We start from the raw sequence: 24,814 nt of genomic DNA, 5'->3' as shown, positions 1-24,814 counted from the left end.
GAGCATTTTTTTATGCAGTTTGGCAGCACCCATTATCCTGCTGAAAGAGGCCACTGCCATCAGGAAATACCATGAAGGGGTGTACTTGGTCTGCACCAATGTTTAGGTAGGTGGTACGTGTCAAAGTAACATCCACATTAATGCCAGGATCCAAGGTTTCCCATTAGAACATTGCCCAGAGCATCACACTGCCCCCGCCAACTTGCCTTCTTCCCATAGTATCCTGGTGCCATCTCTTCCGCAGGTAAACAATGCACACACACCCGACTGTCCACGTGATGTAAAAGAAAACATGATTCATTAGACCAGGACAACTTTTCACCAACTGTTGATACATCTCCTTGTGTGATGCACACTCTCCTGGATGGATCGGATACGAACTGAGATAAAATGCCGCTATGTGAAGCGTTAACAGAGATCTCCGATGGTTGATACCTCTGGAATCATGGTTTTGCTCTTGGTGCCGTCTTGTTGGTTTGTGAATGGCACTACCATAAAGCGGAGGTTTCCTTGAGATACTCCATGACAGTCAAAGGAGAAGAGAAAGATGTTGATATTCAATGAACCAAAAGGGGTCACTCCAGTTCCTGAGAGATAATTCTATTGATATAAAACATATAACAGGGCCGTAGCCTTTATTGAGAAATATATCCATGACAGCCATTACAATAGGTTAGTCTCCTTTTAACCTTAGGTAGAGACAGGAAAAAAAGGTGGGGCTTGTGACCTTTACCACACCCACGCAACTGGACACTGCCTGCAATGATGACTCCCTGCTCAGTGTCTCTTAGCTATGACTTCCTGTCCTGTGAGCACATGTTTTTCCTTTGTTTGAACCTAACTTACTGTGGAGCTATATATGAGAGCCAATTTCTTTGGTTGAAATGCTCTGGCTATCAGCCAGTTCATATCTTAATCTGCGCCTAAGTTCGGCGCATGTAAACAGCAGTGGAATGCTAGCGGGCATTATGCGTGCCTCAAGCTCCGCCCCCACCGTGACTGCATCATCAGCGGCGATATAGGAGCTCCTTCACAGGTGCTTATATATGTTCTTCAATATTCCTAAGAATAAACACAAACATCCAAAAGACCACACATGTGCCATACCTCTTGTGTAAATCTTTATTAAGAATCAATTAAAAACTAACAGAGGGTAAACTTGTTGTGACAGAATAGACCTTCTATGCCACCATGTCCATTGTGGGGACTGGCTGGGTTTGCCTTGCCACTGTCTCCTTTCTTTATTCCAAATTGCGCCCCTCTAACTGCAGTATGTGGAGCCTGCTGCCACCACTAGACTGCTTCACCGGCACCTAGGATGCCTTCTCTCTGGGTAACTCTCACTGCTAGGGTACCCTTTTGCTGGGCACCTGGGCTGGTACACCTGACTTTTAATTGTAGAACAGGGTTGCTTTGGATGGTTCTCATTGGCCTATCACACCTGCCAGAACTGCGGGGTAGAGGGCAGACCGTTGGTACTGGGTGCTGGGTTCCAACCTCTGAACAGCCGAATAGATTGGTCTAATCTGTATGTCACTGGAATTGCCGCAGGTATGTAGGCGTCTAAGCAGGATCTTGTAGCAGCGATGTTTTATTAGCTCAATTAGCCCTTATAAGGACAGTTACACACCAGTTTGTGGTACTAGCGATCTTTCAAGAGTTACAGATGGAATGATGCAGTACTAGTAAAACATATCTCCTTTTATACAGTTTTACACAAATACCCTGGCAGGAGGTAATCCGGCCCCCTGCCCCTTTAACCAATCCAGACTGCCTCATGCATCCTGCACATAAATCAGCCTGGAGGGGTTAGCACCTTTTTACATAGCTGCTAGTGGCACCACAACCCCTTAAATATTACATCAAATCTCAGGACGTAAAATCCTCTAGACTTGGAGTTAACACAATTTTATACTGTTAACAAAATTTAAACCAATCTGTGATATCCTAAAAGTTCCTGGTTGCATTGTTCAGAGGTTTCCTCTTTAACAAGGCAGGATAACAGGTAATGACTCCCTGCTGAGTATTCAAGTGCTGGTCAGTCACAGATGAAAAAGATCTAATTAGCCTAATTGGGATTTCCTCTAGAAAAGTTAAAAAACAAATCATGACTGTCTTAGAAGTTACAAATCAAATTTCCTCCAACATTTGATTATTGTCTCAAAAATAAGTAGATTTGTAATGCAGAAATATATTGAAGTTTCAAAAATCATTACATTTTCATTTATATAGAATGCACCACTAATTTATTTCTACGTGATCCAGTCACACTTGTATGAAAGCCTGTCTGGGTTTTCCAATCTCTCTGGGTAGTGTTGGAATGCTGGAGAACAGTTCCACAAACCTGTTGACGTGTGTTCAGGTTTGGACCAGTAGTTATGCCTTCGACTGGTGTGGAAGATCTACCGTCCAAGCCAGGGATCCTGATTCCTTGGAGCCTACATGTGGAAGGCCATTCTATGCGTTTTGTCCAAGACTTCTTCAGACTTTGGGTTAGGGTTATATAAAAAAACATCCCTGATTTTACCTCTTTGCTCTCTTGGCTTGTTTTCCTGGATTTGAGCAAGTTATCCATTACCAGTGGCATTGGTGTATACAGTCAACATATATATATATACATACACAGCGGCTGAGTTGGTAATTTAGAAGTGGTGGTTTGGAAACTACATGAATGGAATTTGATAGTTTTATAATAGAATTAGTAGGAGAAGTAGCTGCCAGCTCTCTGAGTGTTGTGTGGGCCCATATCACTGACCCTATTTTTAATGATACCATCCCTTGCACTCTCGTCCAATCACATCAGGAATTCTGTACTGCAGCATGCAGGCAGTTCCTCTATTAAACATTCGGAGCTCTCATTTTAGTTCAGGGCTCAAAGTGTGATGTCATGAAAGGCTTGAAATACAAAGAAACAATACAGTGCCCCTGGCTCCCCTGCAAAGGGCAAGAAGTCCCTGCAGGTGGACGCTAAACTAAGAAGAACAGGTAGCTGGTTGGCATAGGCAAGAGGGCAAGGAGAAGCAAAAAGCAGTAAGATATATTATGGAGACCGCAAGAGGGTTGTGGAGATGAGAGGATGCAGTCAGGAGAGAAACATGATACAATTGGACAAGTAAGATGTGTGTAACTGATATGAGGTACAGGGAGTAGACATTAGACTGGGTTAAGGTTATGACACTGTGTTGGTGGAGCCTGCTCCTAAAACATTGGGAAAAGCCAGGTACTGCAGGAGAATTGGTTCGGGACATTGTTATGTGTGTGGTGGACACTTAATACTTTATTATCATTATTATTATCTTTATTTATAGGGCTCCACAAGGTTTCCACAGCACCGTACAAAGTACAGACAGTGGACCATACAGGGTAGAAACATACAGAACAATAATACATATAGATAGATATATATATCTATATATATATATATATATATATATATATATATGCCTAGTGGCGTGTGTTAGTCTGTGTGTGTGTGTGTGTGTGTGTGTGGAAAAAATAAAACCAAGCTGCAGCGCCACCTGCTGGGTGGAGTTATACACTGACCTACTAAATTCTTAGTGTGTGTGTAAAAATTTTTTTAGAAAGGGCTGAAATTTGGTATACTAAGATGTTTTTAATTTGTTAATTTAATTTGTTAATTGTTAAAAGTGTTTATAAAGATTTTAAAATATATATATATATTTCTTGAAGGAGAAGTGACAGCGGGGAGTGGTTGGTGGTTGCCGGGGGTGACAGAGTGAGAGGAGTGTGATACTCAGGACCGCTGAGAGAGATCCCTGTGTCTGGATAGACATCTGAATAGATGTGGCGATAAAGATGAAGGATGAGGTGATGGAGAAAAATGATGAGGTGGTGACACGTGGACAAAACCATTATATATATATATACACACACTGTGACTTCCATAATAAAAGTTCTTCCTACCAGCTTAGCACAAGCTCAGACACAGATATTATAAAACAAATTTATGTTCACAACACACTTATGAGCAATAAATCATGCCCATAAACAGTGATGACAATTTCTATGTGAAGATCGATCTTTATGACATCCTTATATAGCTCCTTTCCAGGGCCGGTGCTAGGGTCCACAGCACCCTAGGCATTTTTAAAAAAGCGGCGCCCTCCTCCCCCCTCACCCCGTCTCTCCTTACCTTGTCTCACCACCGCCACCTCTCTGCTCCGTCTCCTCCCCTCCACTCACTGACACTAGTAAGTGGAGGGGAGGAGACAGAGCAGAGAGGCGGCGGTGGTGACAAAATAGCCTCTTCCCCCCTCCCCGTGCATCTGAATGCTGTGCGGCGGCCGTGACAGGTATGGTCAGCGGTCGCCGCACAGTTTTAAAGTCATTTAGTATTCTGTGGCGCCCTCCAGGCGCCCGGCGCCCTAGGCAAGTGCCTAACCTTGTCTAATGGGAGCGCCGGGCCTGCTCCTTTCAAATATTGGGCCTGATTAATGCCTGAAATAGCATGCAAGCTGTGTTTTGAAAGGTGCATGGAACTTGTACGTAGTTTTGACTGTATTCAAATCTAAACGTATCTCAAGATACATTTTGAGTAAAATTAGCTTGTAAACACGCTCACCGAAACAGTACATGCCGTACGTAAACACACAGAACTTACACAGTATACGCACAAGAGTATGTCAAATAAAAGATCACATCAGAACGCATAAAACATTTATTTGATCATAAAAGAAAATAACAACTGTTATCAGTGTAATCATTTATGTAAATATTATTTTTCAAATATAATATTTTTTCTACATTAATTACATAAAAAATATGCTTTCAATGCCTATCTTAGTTGCACATAGTTGTCCTGTGACAGCCAGCGGCACACATATATGCTTCTTAAATCAAAGACTATGACATGTCAGTCATCACTGTAAGTCGGCATCTACACCTGCCCTGTAGTGAGTGCAAATGATACAGCTGAAAACAAGCATATCCATGAGAAACTTAGGACTTGGATCGGCCGCATCTGCGTTGGGACACCCTTACTGTACACGCCCCCTTAATGTACACGGCCCCTTACTGTACACGGCCCCTTACTGTACACAACCCCTTACTGTACACGGCCCCTTACTGTACACGGCCCCTTACTGTACACGGCCCCTTACTGTACACTGCCCGATACTGTACACGACCCCTTACTGTACAGGGCCCCTTAATGTACACGACCCCTTATTGTACACGACCCCTTACTGTACACAGTCCCTTAATGTACACGGCCCCTTACTGTACACGGTTCTTACTGTACACGGCCCCTTACTGTACATGGCCCCTTAGTTCGCCCCTTCCACCTCTCAGATTGTAAGCAGTCATCTGCGTTGGGACACGCTTACTGTACACGGCCCCTTAATGTACACGGCCCCTTACTGTACACGGCCCCTTACTGTACACAACCCCTTACTGTACACGGCCCCTTACTGTACACGGCCCCTTACTGTACACTGCCCGATACTGTACACGACCCCTTACTGTACAGGGCCCCTTAATGTACACGACCCCTTATTGTACACGACCCCTTACTGTACACAGTCCCTTAATGTACTTGGCCCCTTACTGTACACGGCCCCTTACTGTACATGGCCCCTTAGTTCGCCCCTTCCACCTCTCAGATTGTAAGCAGTCATCTGCGTTGGGACACCCTTACTGTACACGGCCCCTTACTGTACACGGCCCCTTACTGTACACAGCCCATTAATGTACACGGCCCCTTACTGTACACGACCCCTTACTGTACACAGCCCCTTAATGTACACGGCCCCTTACTGTACACGGCCCCTTACTGTACACGGCCCCTTAGTCCGCCCCTTCCACCTCTCAGATTGTAAGCAGTCAGAAATGTCAATTCCGTCCAGGTATGAATTGTATGAAATCTGTTTCTGGACAGGCACAGAGCTATTTAACAGAAGATAAATTGCGCAAACAGACTTATTCTGAACTTGAATCCGGCTCCCATGTGTAGGTGCACCAGGGGTTAAATTATATCAACTGGTTCTTGTGTAATTTCTGAATGCCCTGTGTGGAAGTAGAGATTGGGTGGATCTAATGTTGTCTCCCCTGTCCATTATGTCATTTTTGTTTTTGTAGACTTTAAGCATTGTGACTATTTTCAGACCTCAATTAAATTAAACGCTACATAACTGAAATACAAGTGCCTGTTTGCATTATGTACTTCAGTTATTTTAAGTTGAATTATAGTGGGATATTATGTAGGGAGAACTGAAGAACTCCTGTAAAGTGTTAGTTGTGAAATAAAATCTTTGTGTTGAGAGTTTTGGAAAAGATAGTGTGATATAGCATTTTGAGGATAGTAATCATTTTTAAATAAACCTGGTTGCTTTGTTGTGATTAACCCCTTTGTCACACACACTTCTCACAGGCTCCGATGAGTGCTGTATGTGACAACTACATTACTACAATATAATAAACACATTAGAATTACATTACAGCGATATTACTACCATAGCAGGTATGTCTTCATAGATGTCATATAGTCTAAAAAGTTGGAAACCGTTGAGCTGAGTGGAACATTTGAGTATGAGGTTGTGTTAGCACTGAGTTAGGTGACACCACAGACAATACTAAAGTGGTTGGGGAGAAGTAGTTTACTGACATTTTAGGAGTAGTGTCTAGTCAGATTATCATATTTTCTTACTTTTCCCTTAGTGTTCGCCATGTTGGTGGGGGAGCGGAGGAATGGGAATCTCGTGGTACAACTGAGTCCAGAGCTACAAGCCCAACCAGTGCAGTTGCTGCGGCAGCGATGGAACACAGATGGCTACATCGAGTACCTTATTCGTTGGGCTGTAGAGAACAGAGAGAAGGGAGGAGGGAATAGTGGAATCGGCTCACGGACTGAAAGCAAGTCCTCCACCATCCTGATGTGGATGTCAGCTGAGGAAGTATACACTAGTTGTCCCACTCTACTAGGGAATCAGAAACCAAAGGAACCTGGACATTTTGAAGAGAAGACGTCTGGGGGCCCAGCTGAAGGTCCTCTTCAGGAGATGACAGAAGATGTTCGGATGCTGGTCCAGAGAGCTACTAGACAGATGTCACAGAGTTCTGCTCCCAACTCGTCCATTCTCAATACCATTCACGTGCTGAGTGCCTATGCCAATATTGACTCTTTGGCCGGAGTCTTCAAGGAGACTGGAGCTCTGGACCTTCTCATGAAGATGCTCTGTAACCCGGAAAAGCAGATTTGCAAGAATGCCGGAAAGATGTTGCGTGCGCTGGCCTCACATGATGCAGGTTGGCATCTTATTACATGAAATAATCATTGAGGGCTGCAGCAGGGTCTGCTGATGGTTCATCTCATGTGGAATCTGTGGAGACTTAATATACAGATGGCATGGGTTGAAGGTTTCTTGTTATCTTGCAGTGCATGATGGATAGTTATAGGGTTCTCTTTGTTCTAGAGTCAGGTCTGTGTCTTGTAATACATGATGGGTATTTATAGAGATCTGTCTTTTGCAGGAAGTCGGGCCCACGTCTTGTTGTCTCTTAGTCAGCAGGATGGCATTGCACAGCACATGGATTTCGAGTCTCGTTACACATTGTTGCAGCTCTTTGCTGAGACCACCAGCTCCGAGGAACATTGCATCTCTTTTGATGGCATACACCTACCTCAGGTGAGTGACTCTGCTAGTTACTACTAGTCATCTGTCATTTATATAGTGCCATATTCCTCATATAATAAAGACATTGGTCATCATTTGAAAGACAGTGGCCTCAGGTCAGGTTGTCATCACCGGGGGAGGGAGTAAAGGGGCGATACCGTGTCCCCAGGTTAGGAACAGAAGGGGGAGTGGTTGTCTATCACCTCCGGAGAGGAGCCTGGTGATGCCCCAGTTGTTATTCCCAGGGAGGGGGGCTGCCCCTAGCTTTTCATTCCTGCAGAGAGTATAGGCATTTGTGCACTAGGTTGTCATCTGTGTAGTGGGGGTGATGCCTCAGGTTGTCTACCCCAGGTAGGAGTTAGGCCTGGTAGTTTTACATTGTTACCTCAGCACTATATTGAGATGTGATTTTCAAGTGTTATATATGAGCTTTGTTTATAATGATCGCTTGTCTGTCACTTCTTTTCTGGCAGATCCCGGGGAAGCAGCTGTTCTCACTAGTGAAACGTTACCTGTGTGTCACATCACTACTTGACCAACTGAGCAGCGACCAACCAGACCGCAATAATGAAATCCGGCTCCAGCACCTTTTTGACTTCAGTATGGCGATGGGCAGCCTGATCTGTGAACTTGTGCGGGTCATGGGCTGGGTGAATGAACAAACTTCCGACGTAGATGTTTGCCGGGACTATGATCAGCCTCGGGTGCTTCGATCAATCTTCCAGCCTAAAGTACCATCCTGCTCCACTTTTCATACAGCAGTCACTGCTCCTTTGCGTGCCACAGCTACTAAGAAGAAATCTGTAAAGGAATTCATGTCTCCGTCAGACTTTGAATCCCATAATGACTATGTTGATTATATCCAAGGAGCCCTAAAGCCTGGTATGTCTGTCCGTATGTTGGAAGACTATGACGAGATTAGTGCCGGAGATGAGGGAGTTTTCCGTCAAAGTAACAATGGAATGCCCCCTGTCCAGGTAAGTAACAGACAGAGAAATGGTATTTCATTGTAATTTGACATCTCATGGAGGCAGCTATGGAAGCAGATGATGCTTGAATAGATTTACTTATGTCCTCCTCTGCAACATGTGGACAGTGACCTCACTCTTTGATGGCAGCTGAACTCATGCTGTGGTTAAGGGCTGATGCATATTGAGTGGGTAAGAGTGGTAATGCTAGGAAGAGCTTTGTCCTCCCATTGAATGGTTGCAGCAGCAGAGCTCTCAATGAATTTTAGATAAAACCACTCTTGCTGATGTATTGCACAGGAACATAAATGGGAATATCTAATATATATAAGCCTAGCGGCGTGTGTTAGTGTGTGTGTGTAAAAAACTATTTTCTCAGAAAGGGCTCATCCAATTGACCTGAAATTTGGTATACTGACATTATTTGACAAAAAAATTATAATAGTGTCAGTTAACTTCCATCATCCCCCCTTCCCCCCGTGGGAGGGGTAGTAAAGGCTAAATTTACCAGTTGAGGGCTCAAACTCTTGACCGTGTGGGTATTTATTTACCAGAGCCTGTGTTTGGTCATGGACAATTGTATGTCGTATTTTCACGAGTACGGAGAAGCAGTGATGTGAAAGTGCAGGTTATGAATACTGCCCTTCAACGAAGACTGATTGAGCACAGCGATAAGGTGTTTAGCAGAAACGTTGTGTATCGAGAGGTTTTAGAACAGTAAGACGATGGAGATTAAGGATGTGGCGATGAAGATGAAGGATGAGGTGATCGAGAAGAATGATGAGGTGGTGACATGTAGACAAAACCACGTTAAAAAAGGGCGCTTATGTCGGGAAGTAACGCTCTTCCCCTGAGGAGGCCTGGCCTAGCCCCAAATGCATGACAAGAACCTTTTTAACACCTTAAGTAGCTTGATTTGACTAGAATGCATGAGTATCATGCACAGGTTAACTTGTAAGAATATACCTGTGGATATTACATAGTAAAATTATTGTATTTACCTCCGTCTGCCCCCACTATCTGCACAATCTCCAGTGTCTCTCTGTATTGCCAGCACCTGTGTTCTTCCTGCTCCTCATTAGAAGGAAGGTTGTGGTTTGAGGTGCAGCTTGAACGGTAAGTCCCCTCTCTCTATACACAGCACGAGGAGTAGTCATGGGGAATAATCTAGAGATAAAAATAATTTATTTAGTCTGCCAATTACAGCTTGGTCTCAGGCAGACCAGGGCCTGATTATCCAATAGGCTGACTAGGCTGCAGCCTAGGGTGTAAGGCTTTTGGGGACGCAAAATGTTTGCGGAGCTATAAATGGTGAAAGGGAGATGCATAAACTAAAATTCAGTTTAAAATAAAAGAGAATAGTAGTTCACCAAATTAAAAATAAAACATGAAAGATAAATGTAGTAAGGTTTTATTCTTGATGTATTCCCATGTTACAAGCTGAAGACAACAGGCCTGAGTCATTAAGGAGAACAAAGCAAACAAAAATAGTAACTTTGCACCTTGGCAAAACCATGTTGCATTGGATGTGGTGGTAAATTTAAAATGTGGGTCCAGATTTATATTTGGGGTAGAGCATGTCCTAGATCAACTGTAAATTTCAGTGTAAAAATAAAGCTATCAACTATTTGTGTCCTACATGAAAAAGCAGCCAGTATTTATCTTATGTGCAAAATAATAGACTAATTTGCACCCCTTGCACTGTAACATGGTTTGTCCAGGATCAAATTTGCTCCTTTTTTTGCCTTGCTCTCCTTAATGACTCAGGCCTAATGAGTCATCCTCAGTCGGGCACTTGAGCATAAGGATGTAGAAAAGACAAGGAGCAGACAGCCCCCTCCAGCATCACACCTTCACCCTCAGTAGCGCTCGTTCATGCCCCCAATCCACTATACAGTTCTTATGTTAATGAAAACAAAGTGAGTGATTTCAATGGCCCATTTAAAAAATCCTTTTAGAAAATGGAGCTGAGCATTGGTGGTGGTGCTTTCGAGGGCAGGGGGGAAGTGAAGGAAGCTGGTTTTTAAATTAAGGATGAGTTTGCTGGAAGTGTGTTCTATGGTTCAGTTATATGTATATACCCACAATTCTTTACTATTCTGTGTCTACCTGATCTGGATTTGTCCTAGATGGGAATGTGTGTGTGAATGGATTGAGTATAATTTCATGTGAATTGTTGAACCATTTTAGAGTTTGTTGCATTTCTGCTGAATCTGACTTCTCGTATGATTTTGGGATCTTGTGGTGGTTTTGAGTGGAGTCCAGTGATAGTTGTTATCAGTGATTAATGCACTATTGAGGGAATTCTAAAAAGCGGAGGCAAATTTACATCCATAGTCTATGAACATAGCACCACATTTTGGTTATAAAGTAATAATGGAGGTATTTATTAAGGAATTTAGAAAGTATTTACCAATATTGTAAAGACCATTCAGCTCCACGTGGAATTGAAAGTTTTGAGTAACTTTGACTTGTGGCCCGCTACGCCTAAAGAGGCGGTCTGGGGGCATGTAAGCACAGTTGATTTGCAGTTTGGGCGTTTACACGTAAGTGTGGCATGCCCCCTGAGTAGGAGGCATCGCTAGATAAACCTGTTTAGAGTATTCAGTAGTATGCCTGGGGTGACACACAAATGGGTAGTGAGTATTAAAACATGTGGGTTTACAAGTGGGAAGTTAGACGTAAGCCAGATCACTAAACAAGCTGATAGACATAAGATGAGTAGTGCTGGGACTCCATGGTTTGTCTCCAAGTCCTGGCCAGAAGCACCAGAATTTACACAAAGAACTCAGTGCCCTTTATTTGATGATAAACACTTATTGTGTCATCCATAGGTACACTGGCAGCGGCTTGGATGTACATACTGGGTACAATGGGACATGTTGGAGATTGTAAACAGTAATGTGGAAATGAGGGAAAGAAAAAACATCACTGCTCTGACTGCTGAGCCAGGTGAGTGCACATATAATACAATACAGGGACAACCTATCACCAAGGTCAGTAGACCATCTCCTGGGAAGGACGGACCAATTAATAATATGACTTATTAATAGTAGATGTTCCTGAGTAATACGATATAATAGTTCCTGAAACAGTCTCTACTCTTAATCGAAACAGAATTTTACTTGTGTCTATATTTGGCATATGTCTTCTGCTCTTGTGTTTTTCAATATTATTGTATGCATATTTCTCCATCAGCCTGACATATTTCTGGCATCCGCAGGGGTTCAATACCCTTTAAACTCTACCAACTGGAGTCTTTTGCTGGACCAAAATATTACTTCACTATCCCAGTGTCAGGCACGGATTAGAGAGGAACACTAACCAGTATTAGCACTACTGAGCAGATCGGTGCAGAGTTTAACGTACCACTGGTTTTCACCAGGGACCCCCGCAAGGAGGTATGGGCTTCGCTGCACAGGGTACGCAGGTCGCGGTCCTATCAGACGGTTACTGGTGTAGTGAAGAGGAGTCAGACGGTCCGGGTCAAGCCAATCGGTATACGAGGTACAGAAGGAGAATCCAAAAGCAATGTCAAACAGGCCAAGGTCGCAGGAACACGATGGGTCACACAGAATAGAGAATGGTCAGCTAGCCGGGTCACAACAGGAATGCAGAGACTAGAGAATGGTCGTAGAAGCCGGGTCCAACACGAGGCACAAACACAGTGGGAGCTAGAGGCAGGAACCTGTTACTCTGGCACCCTAATGGCGCCAGAGCCAGGTTTAAATAGAGGCAGAAGGCAGCTGATAGGCTCAGTGGAATAGGCACAGGAAGTGCCGGGGAAAGTGTCCCGTTGCCTAGCAACGGGACGAGCTACTGCGCAGGCGCCCGACAGGGTTGGGAGGCGCGGCTATTCGGTTGCCCGGCAACCGTCCGGGCAGAGCGGTTGTGACAGACGTCCGTCTCCTCCGAGAGGGAGTATGACGGAGACAGCGCCTGACAGTACCCCCTTCCTCTCTCTCCTCCAAAGAAGGATTGGTCCTCCTCCGAATTCTTGCAAGGAGACGGGGGGCGTGCAAATCCGCTTCAGAGACCCAGGATCTCTCTTCGGGACCATAACCCTTCCAGTGAACAAGATACTGAAGATTGCCACGAATGGAACGAGACCTCAAAATTCGTTCTAATTCATACTCCTCCCCTAGGGAGGTCTTGATGGGTGGAGGAGAAACTGGTTCTTTGAAGAATTTATTGAGGACCAGGGGTTTCAGTAAGGAGATGTGGATGGTATTGTGGATCCTGAGAGAAGGAGGCAAGGCGAGTTTGTAAGAAACCGGATTCATTATTTGGGAAATGGCAAATGGTCCAATAAAGCGAGGAGCTAATTTCATGGAAGGGACACGGAGTCTGAGATTCCGGGTAGCTAGCCATACCCGATCCCCTATCTTTAGTACAGGAAGGTTTGTTCGGTGACGGTCAGCAGCAGACTTGTACCGTTGCATAGACGTAGTGAGTTTTGCTTGAGTTTTGGACCAAATTTGTAACATATCGTGGGCGAGGGTTTCAACTGCAGGCACCGTGGATGCTGGAACTTCAGATAAGAGAGGAGGTGTAGGGTGTTTCCCGTAAACAATGAAAAAGGGAGAGTGTCCAGAGGAGGAATGTGAAAGGTTGCTATGAGCAAACTCAGCCCAGTAGAGAAGGTCACTCCAAGCAGCTTGATGTTCTGAGGAAAAGCAACGCAGGAAACACTCCAGATCTTGATTAACCCGTTCCGTCTGTCCGTTCGTCTGGGGATGATAACCCGAAGAGAACTTGAGTTTAACTCCGAGTTTGGCACAGAAAGCCCTCCAGAACTTCGCCACAAATTGTACACCCCGATCGGAGATGATCTCCTGAGGACATCCATGAAGACGGAAGACATTCTTCAGAAATAGATTAGCAAGTTCAGATGCTGAGGGAAGGCCTTTACAGGGAATGAAGTGAGACATTTTGGAGAATCGATCTACCACGACCCAAACGGTATTATAGCCATGGCTTAGAGGAAGATCGGTGATAAAATCCATTGTGATGCTGATCCAGGGGGAATCAGGGATGGGAAGCGGTAGAAGAAGGCCAGGAGGACTCTGCCTGAGAGTCTTATTTCGAGCACATATGCAGCAGGCAGACACGAATTTGCGTACATCTGGACCCAAAGAAGGCCACCAGTAGTATCTAGAAAGGAATTCTTTGGTCTTTTTGTAGCCAGCATGTCCTGCAAATTTAGACTCATGTGCCCAGCACAGCAATTTGGGACGGAGATGTGGAACCACAAAGGAACATCCGGGAGGAGGAGTAACCGTGGTGGAATTTGTCAATGCAACTACTTGAATAGGATTGAGAATAGTTTTGTTATCTGGAAGAACCGGAGAATCAGCCTCGATAAACGATCTTGATAGTGCATCGGCTTTGCAATTCTTAGAACCAGGACGAAAAGTAAGAATGAGTTGAAACCGAGAAAAGAAAAGGGACCAGCGGGCCTGGCAAGGGTTAAGACACTGTGCCTCCTGAAGGTAAGTAAGGTTTTTATGATCGGTCATTACAGTCACAGGATGTAATGCCCCTTCGAGGAGATAACGCCATTCTTCTAAGGCCATCTTTACCGCCAGTAGCTCCTTATCTCCAATACCGTAGTTCAATTCGCAGCCGGAATTTTTTTTGGAGAGAAATCCGCATGTATCCAAAGAACCGGATGAAGATCTTTGGGACAGAACGGCCCCTATTCCCACAGAGGATGCATCTACCTCGAGAAAGAATGGTCTCTCTTGATCTGGCTGTTTCAGAATGGGAGCGGAGATGAAGGCCTTCTTGAGTGTTTTAAAGGCTGTAACTGCCTCTTGGGGCCATGATTTACAGCAGACTCCTTTGCGGGTTAAGGCCGTAATAGGACTGATGATGGACGAGAAGTCTCTAATAAACTGGCGATAATAATTTGAGAACCCAATAAAGCGTTGAGTAGCTTTCAGACCAGAAGGAAGTGGCCAGTTGAGAATTGCTTCAACTTTCTTTGGATCCATCTGGAGGTCAGTACCAGATACTAGATAACCAAGAAATGGAACCTGGGAATATTCAAAGAGGCATTTCTCCAGTTTGCAGTACAAGGAGTGTTGACGGAGACGAGAGAGAACAGTCTTGACATGGAGACGATGGGAATGTAGGTCAGAAGAAAATATCAAGATATCGTCCAAGTAAACAATCACAGATTGGTATAAAAGGTCCCTGAAGATCTCGTTGACGAAATCTTGAAAGACGGCCGGGGCATTACAGAGCCCGAATGGCATCACCAGGTGCTCGTAGTGCCCATCACGAGTGTTGAATGCCGTCTTCCACTCATCACCCTTACGAATCCGTATCAAGTTATATGTTCCCCTGAGATCGAGCTTGGTGAAGATCTTTGCACCCCGAATACGGTCGAACAGTTCCGTAATAAGGGGAAGCGGGTAGCGGTTCTTGATAGTGATTGCATTCAAGCGACGGTAATCGATGCAGGGTCTTAAGAAACCATCTTTCTTCTTAACAAAAAAGAATCCAGCCCTTGCAGGAGAGTAAGATTTCCTGATAAAACCTCGCTGGAGATTGTCAGAGACATATTGTGACATGGCCTCATTCTCTGGTAGGGACAATGGATACACCCTACCCTTAGGAATGGTCTTGTCTGGCATAAGTTTGATGGGACAATCCCACGCTCGATGAGGAGGTAAGGTCTCCGCAGCAGATTTGCTAAACAAATCGAGAAATTCCAGATATGATTCCGGAAGCCCACTTCGGGAAGCCAAAGAAAGACAAGGCACATGGATTGGTGGGTGCACCTTAGAGAGGCACTTGTTGAAGCAAGAAGCACCCCGCGAAGATACCTGGACGTGGAGCCAGTCAAACTGTGGAGAATGAGTCCCGAGCCAGGGTAAACCCAGAATTATGGAGTTGACGGATTGAGGAATTACCAAGAACTTGATCCACTCTTGATGAAGAACCCCTACCAGCAACCGAACTGGACTGGTGATACAGGTCATGGAACCGTTAACAACTCGATTACCATCTACTGCGGTGAGAACCAAAGGCTGCGGCAACGGATGGAGGGGTATGCCAAGCTTCGATACTAGAGTGGCAGACATGAAGTTCCCTGCGGATCCAGAATCCACAAAGGCGGAGCATTCCAGAGAAGTATCCGAGGTCTTGAGGGTCACTGGCATCAGGAAGTTGGTATCTTTGAGGGAATAGGGAGAATGGAGACTGGGTCCTAGGACAACCTCCCTACAATTGCCTAGGAGGTAGCGTTTCCCGGCCTCTTAGGACAAGCAGATAACAGATGACCAACCTCCCCACAATAAAGACAGAGGCGATTCCTAATCCGGCGTTCTCTATCCCGAGATAAACGAGAGCGGCCAATCTGCAAAGGTTCTTCAACCGGAGGTGCCGGAGACTGAAAACGAGGACCCCAACCGTGTGAGGCGGCGACTTTGATCTCTCTCCTGGGAACGTTCTTGTTGGCAAATGTGCACCTTGATGCTGAGGGAGACCAGCTTGTCCAGTTTAGTGGGAAGATCCTGGGAAGCGAGAGCATCCTTGATTGGATCGGACAATCCCTGCCAAAAAGTAGCTGTCAAAGCCTCGTCGTTCCATCCTAGCTCAGAGGCGAAGGTGCGGAAATGTACGGCATATTGACCAACCAAGAGATCCCCTTGACGTAGAGCAAGGAGGCTGGAGGCGGCCGAGGACACTCGCCCGGGCTCATCAAACACTTTCCGGAAATTTTCAATGAATACAGAGGCGTTGTCCAGAGATGCATCATTTCGCTCCCATAATGGGGAAGCCCAGACCAGGGCCTGGCCGGTGAGCAGGGATATAATATAAACTACCTTGGCCCTTACAGAAGAGAAATTCTCTGGAGCTAGCTCAAATTGTATGGAGCATTGATTGAGAAAGCCGCGACACCCCTTAGGGTTACCATCAAATTTCTCCGGAGTAGGTATACGTAGATTTCTGGACGTAGTGGTACTTGCACCCGAAGGAGATGCGACCAGGGGAGGTGGCTGGGAAGGATTCAAAGCATCCAAACGGGAGATCACCCCTTGAATACACTACAGGAGTTGAGCTTGGTGGGCTTCTTGCCACTCCACACGCTGACCCAAATGGAGGAGAAGGTCGCGAGCAGAAGGTTCCCCAGAGCTGTCCGTCATGGCCAGAGTAAACTGTCAGGCACGGATTAGAGAGGAACTAATTAGGAACTAACCAGTATTAGCACTACTGAGCAGATAGGTGCAGAGTCTAACGTACCCCTGGTTTTCACCAGGGACCCCCGCAAGGAGGTATGGGCTTCGCTGCACAGGGTACGCAGGTCGTGGTCCTATCAGATGGTTACTGGTGTAGTGAAGAGGAGTCAGACAGTCCGGGTCAAGCCAATCGGTATACGAGGTACAGAAGGAGAATCCAAAAGCAATGTCAAACAGGCCAAGGTCGCAGGAACACGATGGGTCACACAGAATAGAGAATGGTCAGCTAGCCGGGTCACAACAGGAATGCAGAGACTAGAGAATGGTCGTAGCAGCCGGGTCCAACACGAGGCACGAACACAGTGGGAGCTAGAGGCAGGAACCTGTTACTCTGGCCCCCTAATGGCGCCAGAGCCAGGTTTAAATAGAGGCAGAAGGCAGCTGATAGGCTCCGTGGAATAGGCACAGGAAGTGCCGGGGAAAGCGTCATGTTGCCTAGCAACGGGACGGCTACTGCGCAGGCGCCCGATAGGGTTGGGAGGCGCGGCTATTCAGTTGCCTGGCAACCGTCCGGGCAGAGCGGTTGTGACAGGCGTCCGTCTCAGGGAGTATGACGGAGACGGCGCCTGACACCCAGTTATCCAAACTCTGCCTTCTGTGAAAGCACCATGGTGTCCGAACACACAAGTTCCCGTAGCTATAAGCTCATTCCAGACCATTGAAGCACAAGACCTATTACATACCTGCAGTCTTTCATCTGGGTGCTCTGCCTTGTAGAATGGATGGAAAGATTTGTAGTCTATCAGATACCTTCATGTCTAGGTAGATCATTAAAGTGCTTGTCTAGGAGGAACATGCTGAATCTTTGATGGAAGGCTGGTCAATGTTGCCTCAAGACTTTGTTTTCTCGGCTGTCATCCATCTTCCCAAAAGATGGTTTAGATTGAATGGAGTGTTTCCGATTGCAGACTTCAGATTTCCCATTGCTTTCTTACTCTGTGACATAACAGTCCCCTGTCCCATCTTTCTAAGCGCATGACTTTCCCTTTCCTAGATTATGCTGCTTTTACAATGCTATGAACTAACGGTTAGGAGGCCATATTTTGTTAACGTTAGTTTCAACGCTGCCTCCAGCTTTTGCTACAGCCAATGTTGCCAATGCCATGGACTTTTGGGGCAAAGCAGATGTTCACCTTTTTTGCAAGGCTGACCTTATTAGGCTATCTGTCCAGTTGAGGGATCTATATGACTACCTTGACAATGCAGCATTAGATTCTAGCAAACTGGTGGCAAATACTTCTGACAGCAAACTGAAGACCAAAGTGAGTTTTGTTGTTGCTACTTTAAAAAAAAAAAAAAAAAAATCTGGGAAACAATCTCAGTTGAGTATAAAAAATGCTTAATCAAGTAATTTGATGTGTTATGGTGAAATTCATTTCCTCAGTCCTAGAGATTGTACTAGGATAATAGTAATAATTGATCATTTAGAATGGTAGGCGACCAGCTAATATGAACTCCAGTTTTCACCACGTGGGATAGTAATGTCTTCCTTCAATATATCCTTGATGTTGCTCATACCTGTTTATATCATCATCATCAACATTTATTTATTTATTTATTTTAAATTCTGTTTTTATTGAAAATGGTGCAGCTTATACACATTTGAACAGTATTATACATACAATTGAGTATTATCTTTAGCTATCTATTAATTAAAAACCTATAGATATCAAACAGCTCCTGTGGTATGAAGCATTAGTATGCGTTTAGATATTTAACAACATACTTCGCGGACAGAACTGTAATCTATGCAAATAAATTTATCAAAAGATAACATAGTTCAGGTATTTCCCCTCATCCTCCTCGTGTCCCTTGTCTCCCCCATCTCCTGCAGCCCTCGGCTACTGCTCCCCTGCCCTCCTAGTATCCTCCCATAGCCCCTTCTCTGTCTCCCCTACGCCCGCTATATCCCTCTATCCTTCCCTCCTTTTCCCATCTGACCCCTTCCTTCATCCTCTCCTCTTCAGCCCTCTATCCCAGTCTCTCTCTCTCCCTCACTCTTCTCTGCCCTCTCCCTTCCCGCCTCTCTCTTCTCTCACTATGCCCCCCTGTCCACGCGCCATTCCCATTCTCTCCCGGGGCTCCACCTCACCCTCTTGCTCCCGCTCTCCCCAGCACTCTGCCCACCCTGCCAACCTCATCCCTATTTCTCCTCTTCCCTCCTTCCCCTTCTCCTGTGCCCTGTGGAATGCCAGATCCGTCCGCAACAAACTCACCGCCATCCATGATCTCTTCGTGTCCAACTCTTTTAACCTTCTTGCCATTACGGAAACCTGGCTCTCAGACTCTGACACTGCCTCCCCCGCCACCCTCTCCTATGGCGGCCTCTCCTTCACCCACTCTGCCAGACCCAGAGCCCGTCCAGGCGGTGGTGTGGGATTCTTCCTCTCCCCGCTTGTACTTTTCGTGTCATCCCCCCTGAACCCTCCCTTTCCTTCTCTTTTGAAGCCCACTCTATCCGTCTCTTCTACCCCATTCACCTCCGTGTCACTGTCATCTGCCGCCCCCCTGGTCCCACCTCCCTCTTCATCGACAACTTCGCCGCCTGGCTTCCTCACCACCTCTCCTCTGACCTCCCCTCCATCATCCTCGGTGACTTTAACTTCCCTATCGACAACCCCACTGACCCTGCATCCATTACACTGCTCACCCTCTCCTCCTCCCTTGGCCTCACACAATGGACCTCCTCCTCTACCCACTGCCTTGGTCACTCCCTCGACCTAGTCTTCTCCTATCTCTGTAATCTCTCTGACTTCTCCATCTCTCCCTTTCCTCTATCCGACCACCACCTTCTCTCTTTCTCTCTCTCCTCCTCTTCCGCTCCCCTCCCCACGCCCACTCCTACTCACTCCAGGCGCAACCTTGACGCTCTCGATCCTGCTATTCTGTCCTCTACTCTTGACACTCTCCTTTCTCCCCTTTCCTCCCAGGCCTGTCCCAACCTGGCGGTCTCCTTCTACAACCACACCCTCACCTCTGCTCTTGATGCCATCGCCCCGGCCCACTCTGTCAAACCCCGTTGCTCCAAACCCCAATCTTGGCACTCCTAATTCACCCGCTTCCTCCAAAAATGCTCCCGTACGGCTGAACGACACTGGAGAAAATTCCGCTCCCTGGCTGATTTTCTCCACTTCAAGTTCATTCTCTCTTCCTATAGCTCCGCTCTCGCCAAACAATCTTTCTTTTAATTCCTTATCTACTCCCAGTCCTCCAACCCCCGCCGCCTCTTCACCACCTTCAACACCCTCCTGTCCCCCCGCCCCTCCTCTCCCCTCCTCCCTGACCGCCATTGACTTTGCCTCCTTCTTCTCCTCTAAAATCGAGGCCATCCGACTCGAAATCTCCTCCTTCCCTCCCCCACCCACCCGCCCCCACCACCCTCCCTCCCTCTCCCTCTAGCCACCACTCCCTCTTCTCCTTCCGCCCCACTACGGGAGAAGTCCACTTTCTCATTTCATCCTCTCCTCCATCTTCCTATCCCCTGGACCCCATCCCCTCCCACCTCCTTCGCTCCCTTTCCCCTGCCACCTGCTCCCACCTCGCCCACCTCTTCAACCTCTCCCTCTCCACCGGCATCTTCCCCTCCTCCTTCAAACACTCTCTTGTATCCCCCATTCTTAAGAAACCTAATCTTGACCCCACCTCTCTCTCCAACTATCGCCCCATCTCTCTTCTCCCCTTTGCCTCCAAAATACTTGAGGCTCGTCTGCAGCCGCCTCTCCACCTACCTCTCTGATTACTCCCTCCTCGATCCTCTCCAATCTGGCTTCCGCCCCCTCCACTCCACTGAAACTGCCCTGGCCATAGTCACCAACGATCTCCTCTCTGCTAAAGCTAGGGGCCACTTCTCCCTTCTTATTCTCTTGGATCTCTCAGCGGCCTTCGACACCGTTGACCACCCACTCTTGCTCCACACCCTTCAAACATTTGGCTTCTCCGGCTCCGCCCTGTCCTGGTTCACCTCTTGCCTTGCTGACCGTACCTTCTCCGTCTCCACCTCTGGATCTATCTCCCCCCCTCCTTCCTTCCATTAGGGGTCCCCCAAGGCTCTGTTTTCTCTCCCCTACTGTTCTTTCTTTACCCCTCTTCCCTGGGTGAACTCATCAGCTCCTTTGGTCTCAAGTACCACCATTATGCGGATGACACCCAACTCTACCTTTCCTCTCCCGATCTCTCTCCCTCCTTTCCAGGGTGTCCGCCTGCCTCTCCGCCATCTCCTCCTGGATGTCCTCTAGATTCCTCAAACTTAATCTCGCTAAAACCGAACTTATTGTCTTTCCCCCCGCTCATTCCCCCTCCCCTTCCGACCTTTCTATCACCGTTCTCAACTCCTCTATTTCCCTTGTTCCTCAACTTCGCTATCTCGGCGTCACCCTGGACTCCTCTCTCTCCTTTGTCCCTCATATTCTCTCCCATCGCTAAATCCTGCCGCTTCCAGCTGCGCAACATCGCACGCATTCGGCCCTTCCTCTCCCAAGATGCCACTAAATCTCTTGTCCACTCTCTTATTATCTCCAGCTTGGACTACTGTAACCTCCTCCTTACTGGCCTCCCCTGCACTCACCTCGCTCCCCTTCGCTCCGTACTCAATGCTGCCGCTCGGTTCATTTTCCTTTCTCGCCGCTCCTCTTCTGTCTCCCCCCACTACCAATCCCTCCACTAGCTCCCCATCCCCTACAGAATCGTGTTCAAGCTCCTCACTCTTACTTTCAAGGCCCTCTCCAACTCCACTGCTCCCTACATCTCCAACCTAATCTCCATTCATGCTCCATCCCGCCCTTTGCGCTCGGCTAACGACTGCCGCCTCTCTTCCCCCCTGGTTACCTCCTCCCATGCTCGCATCCAAGACTTCTCCCGCACTGCCCCCCTCCACTGGAACCAGCTCCCCCGCTCCATCAGTACTTCCCCCAACCTGTCCAGCTTCAAACGGGCCTTAAAAACCCACCTCTTCCTTAAAGCCCTTCAGTCCACCACCTAATTGACCTCCTCCCAGTCTCCCTCTACCCCCTCCCAATCCTGCCCTCCCTCCTGTCCCCCTCTTACCGCCCTCCTTTTTATTCTCCTCTCCCCCCCCTCTACGTCTCTGCCTCTGTTCTCCCCATTCCCTCCCCCTACTATTGCGTCTCTGTCCGTCCTACCCTCCCCTTAGATTGTACGCTCCTTCGAGCAGGGCCTCCTCTCCTTCTGTTCTCCACCACCTTAACTCTGCTCTTCAGCTCCTTGTCTCTTCCACAAGGTCCTCCTGCCCTTCTACCCCTCTCTCTACCCCTGGGGGCTCTCACCTCTCATCTAGCTGTACATTGAGCTTCGGAGTTACTGTGCATTTTGTTAACTGTACCGTGCTGTCTCACCCTGTATCATGTTTCTGTCTGTCCCTGTACGGTGCTATGGATACCTAGTGGCGCCCTATAAATAAAAAATAATAATAATATAATAATAATAGTTGCCTAACCACTTTTTGGATGATGATAGGGAAAGGGAGAAGAGAGGGGGGGTGGGTAGGACGTGGACTTTAGTTATTCCATTAGGTGTACAATGTGGTTTCCTTGAACTCCATCCATTCATACCATAGTAGATAAAATTCTCTGTATTTCATCATCATCATCATCATCATCATTTATCTATATAACGCCAGCAGATTCTGTAGTGCTTTACAATTGGGAACAAACATTAATAAAACAATACTGGGTAATACATAAAGACAGAGCAGTAAGAAAATCCTGCTCGCAAGCTTACAATCTATGGGAGTAAATCACCTGAGCAGTAAATCAAGTCGTCCATGGACATGTAAAAGTCTAGACGTTCTAATCATTCTTTGATAGAGCGGGCTGCTGGCGATCTCCAGTGGACCGGTATCACAGTCTTTCTGCGTTGTTGAGGTATTTCACAGTAGACTTTTATACTGGGAAATGGGCACTTTGGTATCGTTTAGTAGCCAAGAAGTTGGACAATTTGGTAAAGCAGTGCCCACTATTGTATTGGAAAGGGGTATAACTGTATCCCAGAAGGTTCTACGAGATGAGCACGTCCACCAGATATGTAGTGGAGTGCCGGCGCCAATTGGCAAAGCAAGGATTTGGAGTTCCCAAGAACATATTAGCTAGGAGGCTGGGACACCAGTACAGATAGAACAAAATGGTATAACCTGGCGCAAAAATGGAATAGAGCACAGATATAAATGTACCAAAAAAGGGTTTATTGACGTATCACAAATAAAGTCCCAGGCAATAATGTCTTGTTGGGTGAAAATAAACCTCAATATTAAAAACCAAATAGGTAATAATCAGTCCACTTCCAATTTTCCAACTTGGTGGAAAAATAGAAAAAACAGAACAATAGAAGAATGTGGTAGATAGATAAAAACAATGATATAGATGATCAGATAATAAAACACAGAACAAAGTCCTGAATAAAATGTCAGATAAAAACAAAGATATCCATAACACAAAAATATAGGTGCAAAAAAACGCTGTGAACCAGCTCAGTCTCCAACTGAAAGCTTTCAGAAGATGCAAGGGTAATTGAAAAAACTGTTCATAGAGAAAAACAAAAATAGAATAGAAAAAATAAAAACTGACCTCCGTTTTGGAAGAAGTTTGTAGATGTAGGTCCAGCGATGTGCAATCCTCATATGTATCCGTGGTAATTCAAAGGTCCTGCTCTTACAGAGAGGGAGTTCCCATCCACCCTTCTCTAGGTCCTGGCAGATGAAAGGTTCGTGCTGGCGATGCAAGGTCTTCTGCGCATGCGCAGACACACGATGAAGTAAGATGTAATGTGAAAAAGTGGTAATGCTAGCAAACCAATAAATATGTCCTTTACCCTACGCGTTTCACTCACAATGAGATTCCTCAGGGATGTGTTAGAGATTGCGGCAGCTGCGGGCACCGCCGCGACTCTCCTGTGGCTTCTGGTGACGTCCCGGCGTTTGCTACGGCAACCGGGACGTCACTTCCGGTTTCCACGTCCCTGTTGTCTGGGCAACAACCGGAACGCTACAGGCTCCCTGGCGTGGCGCCCAGCCAGCTGGCCAATAGGCGGGCGTACACGCGCAGGTTCTTTTAGGTGGTAGCCAATCATGGCTATCTGGAGGTTCAGGAGGCAGGGTCTTTTGTGGTATGTTTTTGCAGCTGAACTACATCGCTATTGGTCACCTGGTAATCAGCTGTTAGGTCACGCCTCTGGACACTTCTAGGGCTCTTCCCTGATTGGCTACCTGGACAATTTAAGGCAATGAGGACTGAGCCTCATTGCCGGTTATAGCGTCCTGTCCTCAGTTCTGCTGCCTGCTTGTTCTCTCTCTGCTTGGTTATTATTACCTTTTGATTGAGCTCCCGTGTATGACCTTTGCTTGTTCCTGGACTACTGAACCTACGCTTCTGACCCCGACCATTTGCCTGAAAACCGGATTCTGCTCCTCCGCTAGTGCACCTGACCTTTCGCTTGTCCCTGGATTTCGAACCTGTGCTCGTGACCTCTGACCTTGGTTTTCCTGGCCACTACTGTCTGCCAATCACTCCATACCTGGGTTCTTCTTAAGTCAGTATACGTTACCTGACCCCCTGTCGGCCCGCGGCCAAGTCTGTCCCCACCACTAGGGGCTCCAGCGAACTGGCTTGGGAGTTCCTAACATTATAACCAGCCAAGGTAGATTGGCATTATATGGCCATGGACAACGACGAACCGAATCTGTCCCCAGCCCAGATCCTGGCGAATCAGATACAGACGATTTCCCAAGTCGTGCAGAATTTATCCCAGCGGTTGGCAGTCCAAGAAGAGGCTTCCAGAAACCTGCAGCTTCAGCAAGCCCCCGCTGGTGACACACCAGAACCCAAAATGAACTTTGCGGACCGGTTCTCTGGAAACAGGTCAGCTGTTCCGCAACTTTAAGGAGAGTTGTAGGTTGTACTTCTGCCTGAGACCCTGTTCCTCCGGGTCTGAACAGCAAAGGGTAGGGATCATTATC

The 24,814-nt window shown here is 46.7% G+C and overlaps 1 protein-coding gene across 4 annotated transcripts in view; it reads left to right on the top strand.

Moving 5' to 3' along the window:
- Positions 1-24,814, top strand: part of LOC142145060 (cullin-9-like) — a 152,283-nt gene that overhangs the window by 33,879 nt on the left and 93,590 nt on the right. For 3 of the 4 annotated variants that reach the window (XM_075204535.1, XM_075204537.1, XM_075204536.1), the window contains exons 2-5: positions 6,676-7,263; positions 7,489-7,643; positions 8,105-8,608; positions 11,434-11,551. In XM_075204535.1, coding sequence (XP_075060636.1) covers positions 6,684-7,263; positions 7,489-7,643; positions 8,105-8,608; positions 11,434-11,551 — 1,357 coding nt within the window. In that variant the 5' untranslated portion in view covers positions 6,676-6,683. The remainder of the gene's footprint in view (positions 1-6,675; positions 7,264-7,488; positions 7,644-8,104; positions 8,609-11,433; positions 11,552-24,814) is intronic. The other variant, XM_075204538.1, reaches the window with a different exon arrangement.

This window comes from Mixophyes fleayi, chromosome 3 (genome assembly GCF_038048845.1).
Source record: "Mixophyes fleayi isolate aMixFle1 chromosome 3, aMixFle1.hap1, whole genome shotgun sequence".
Classification (NCBI taxonomy): domain Eukaryota; kingdom Metazoa; phylum Chordata; class Amphibia; order Anura; family Limnodynastidae; genus Mixophyes; species Mixophyes fleayi.
The sequence above is the reverse complement of the archived record's forward strand: the minus strand, read 5'-3'. Positions and strand labels throughout refer to the sequence as shown.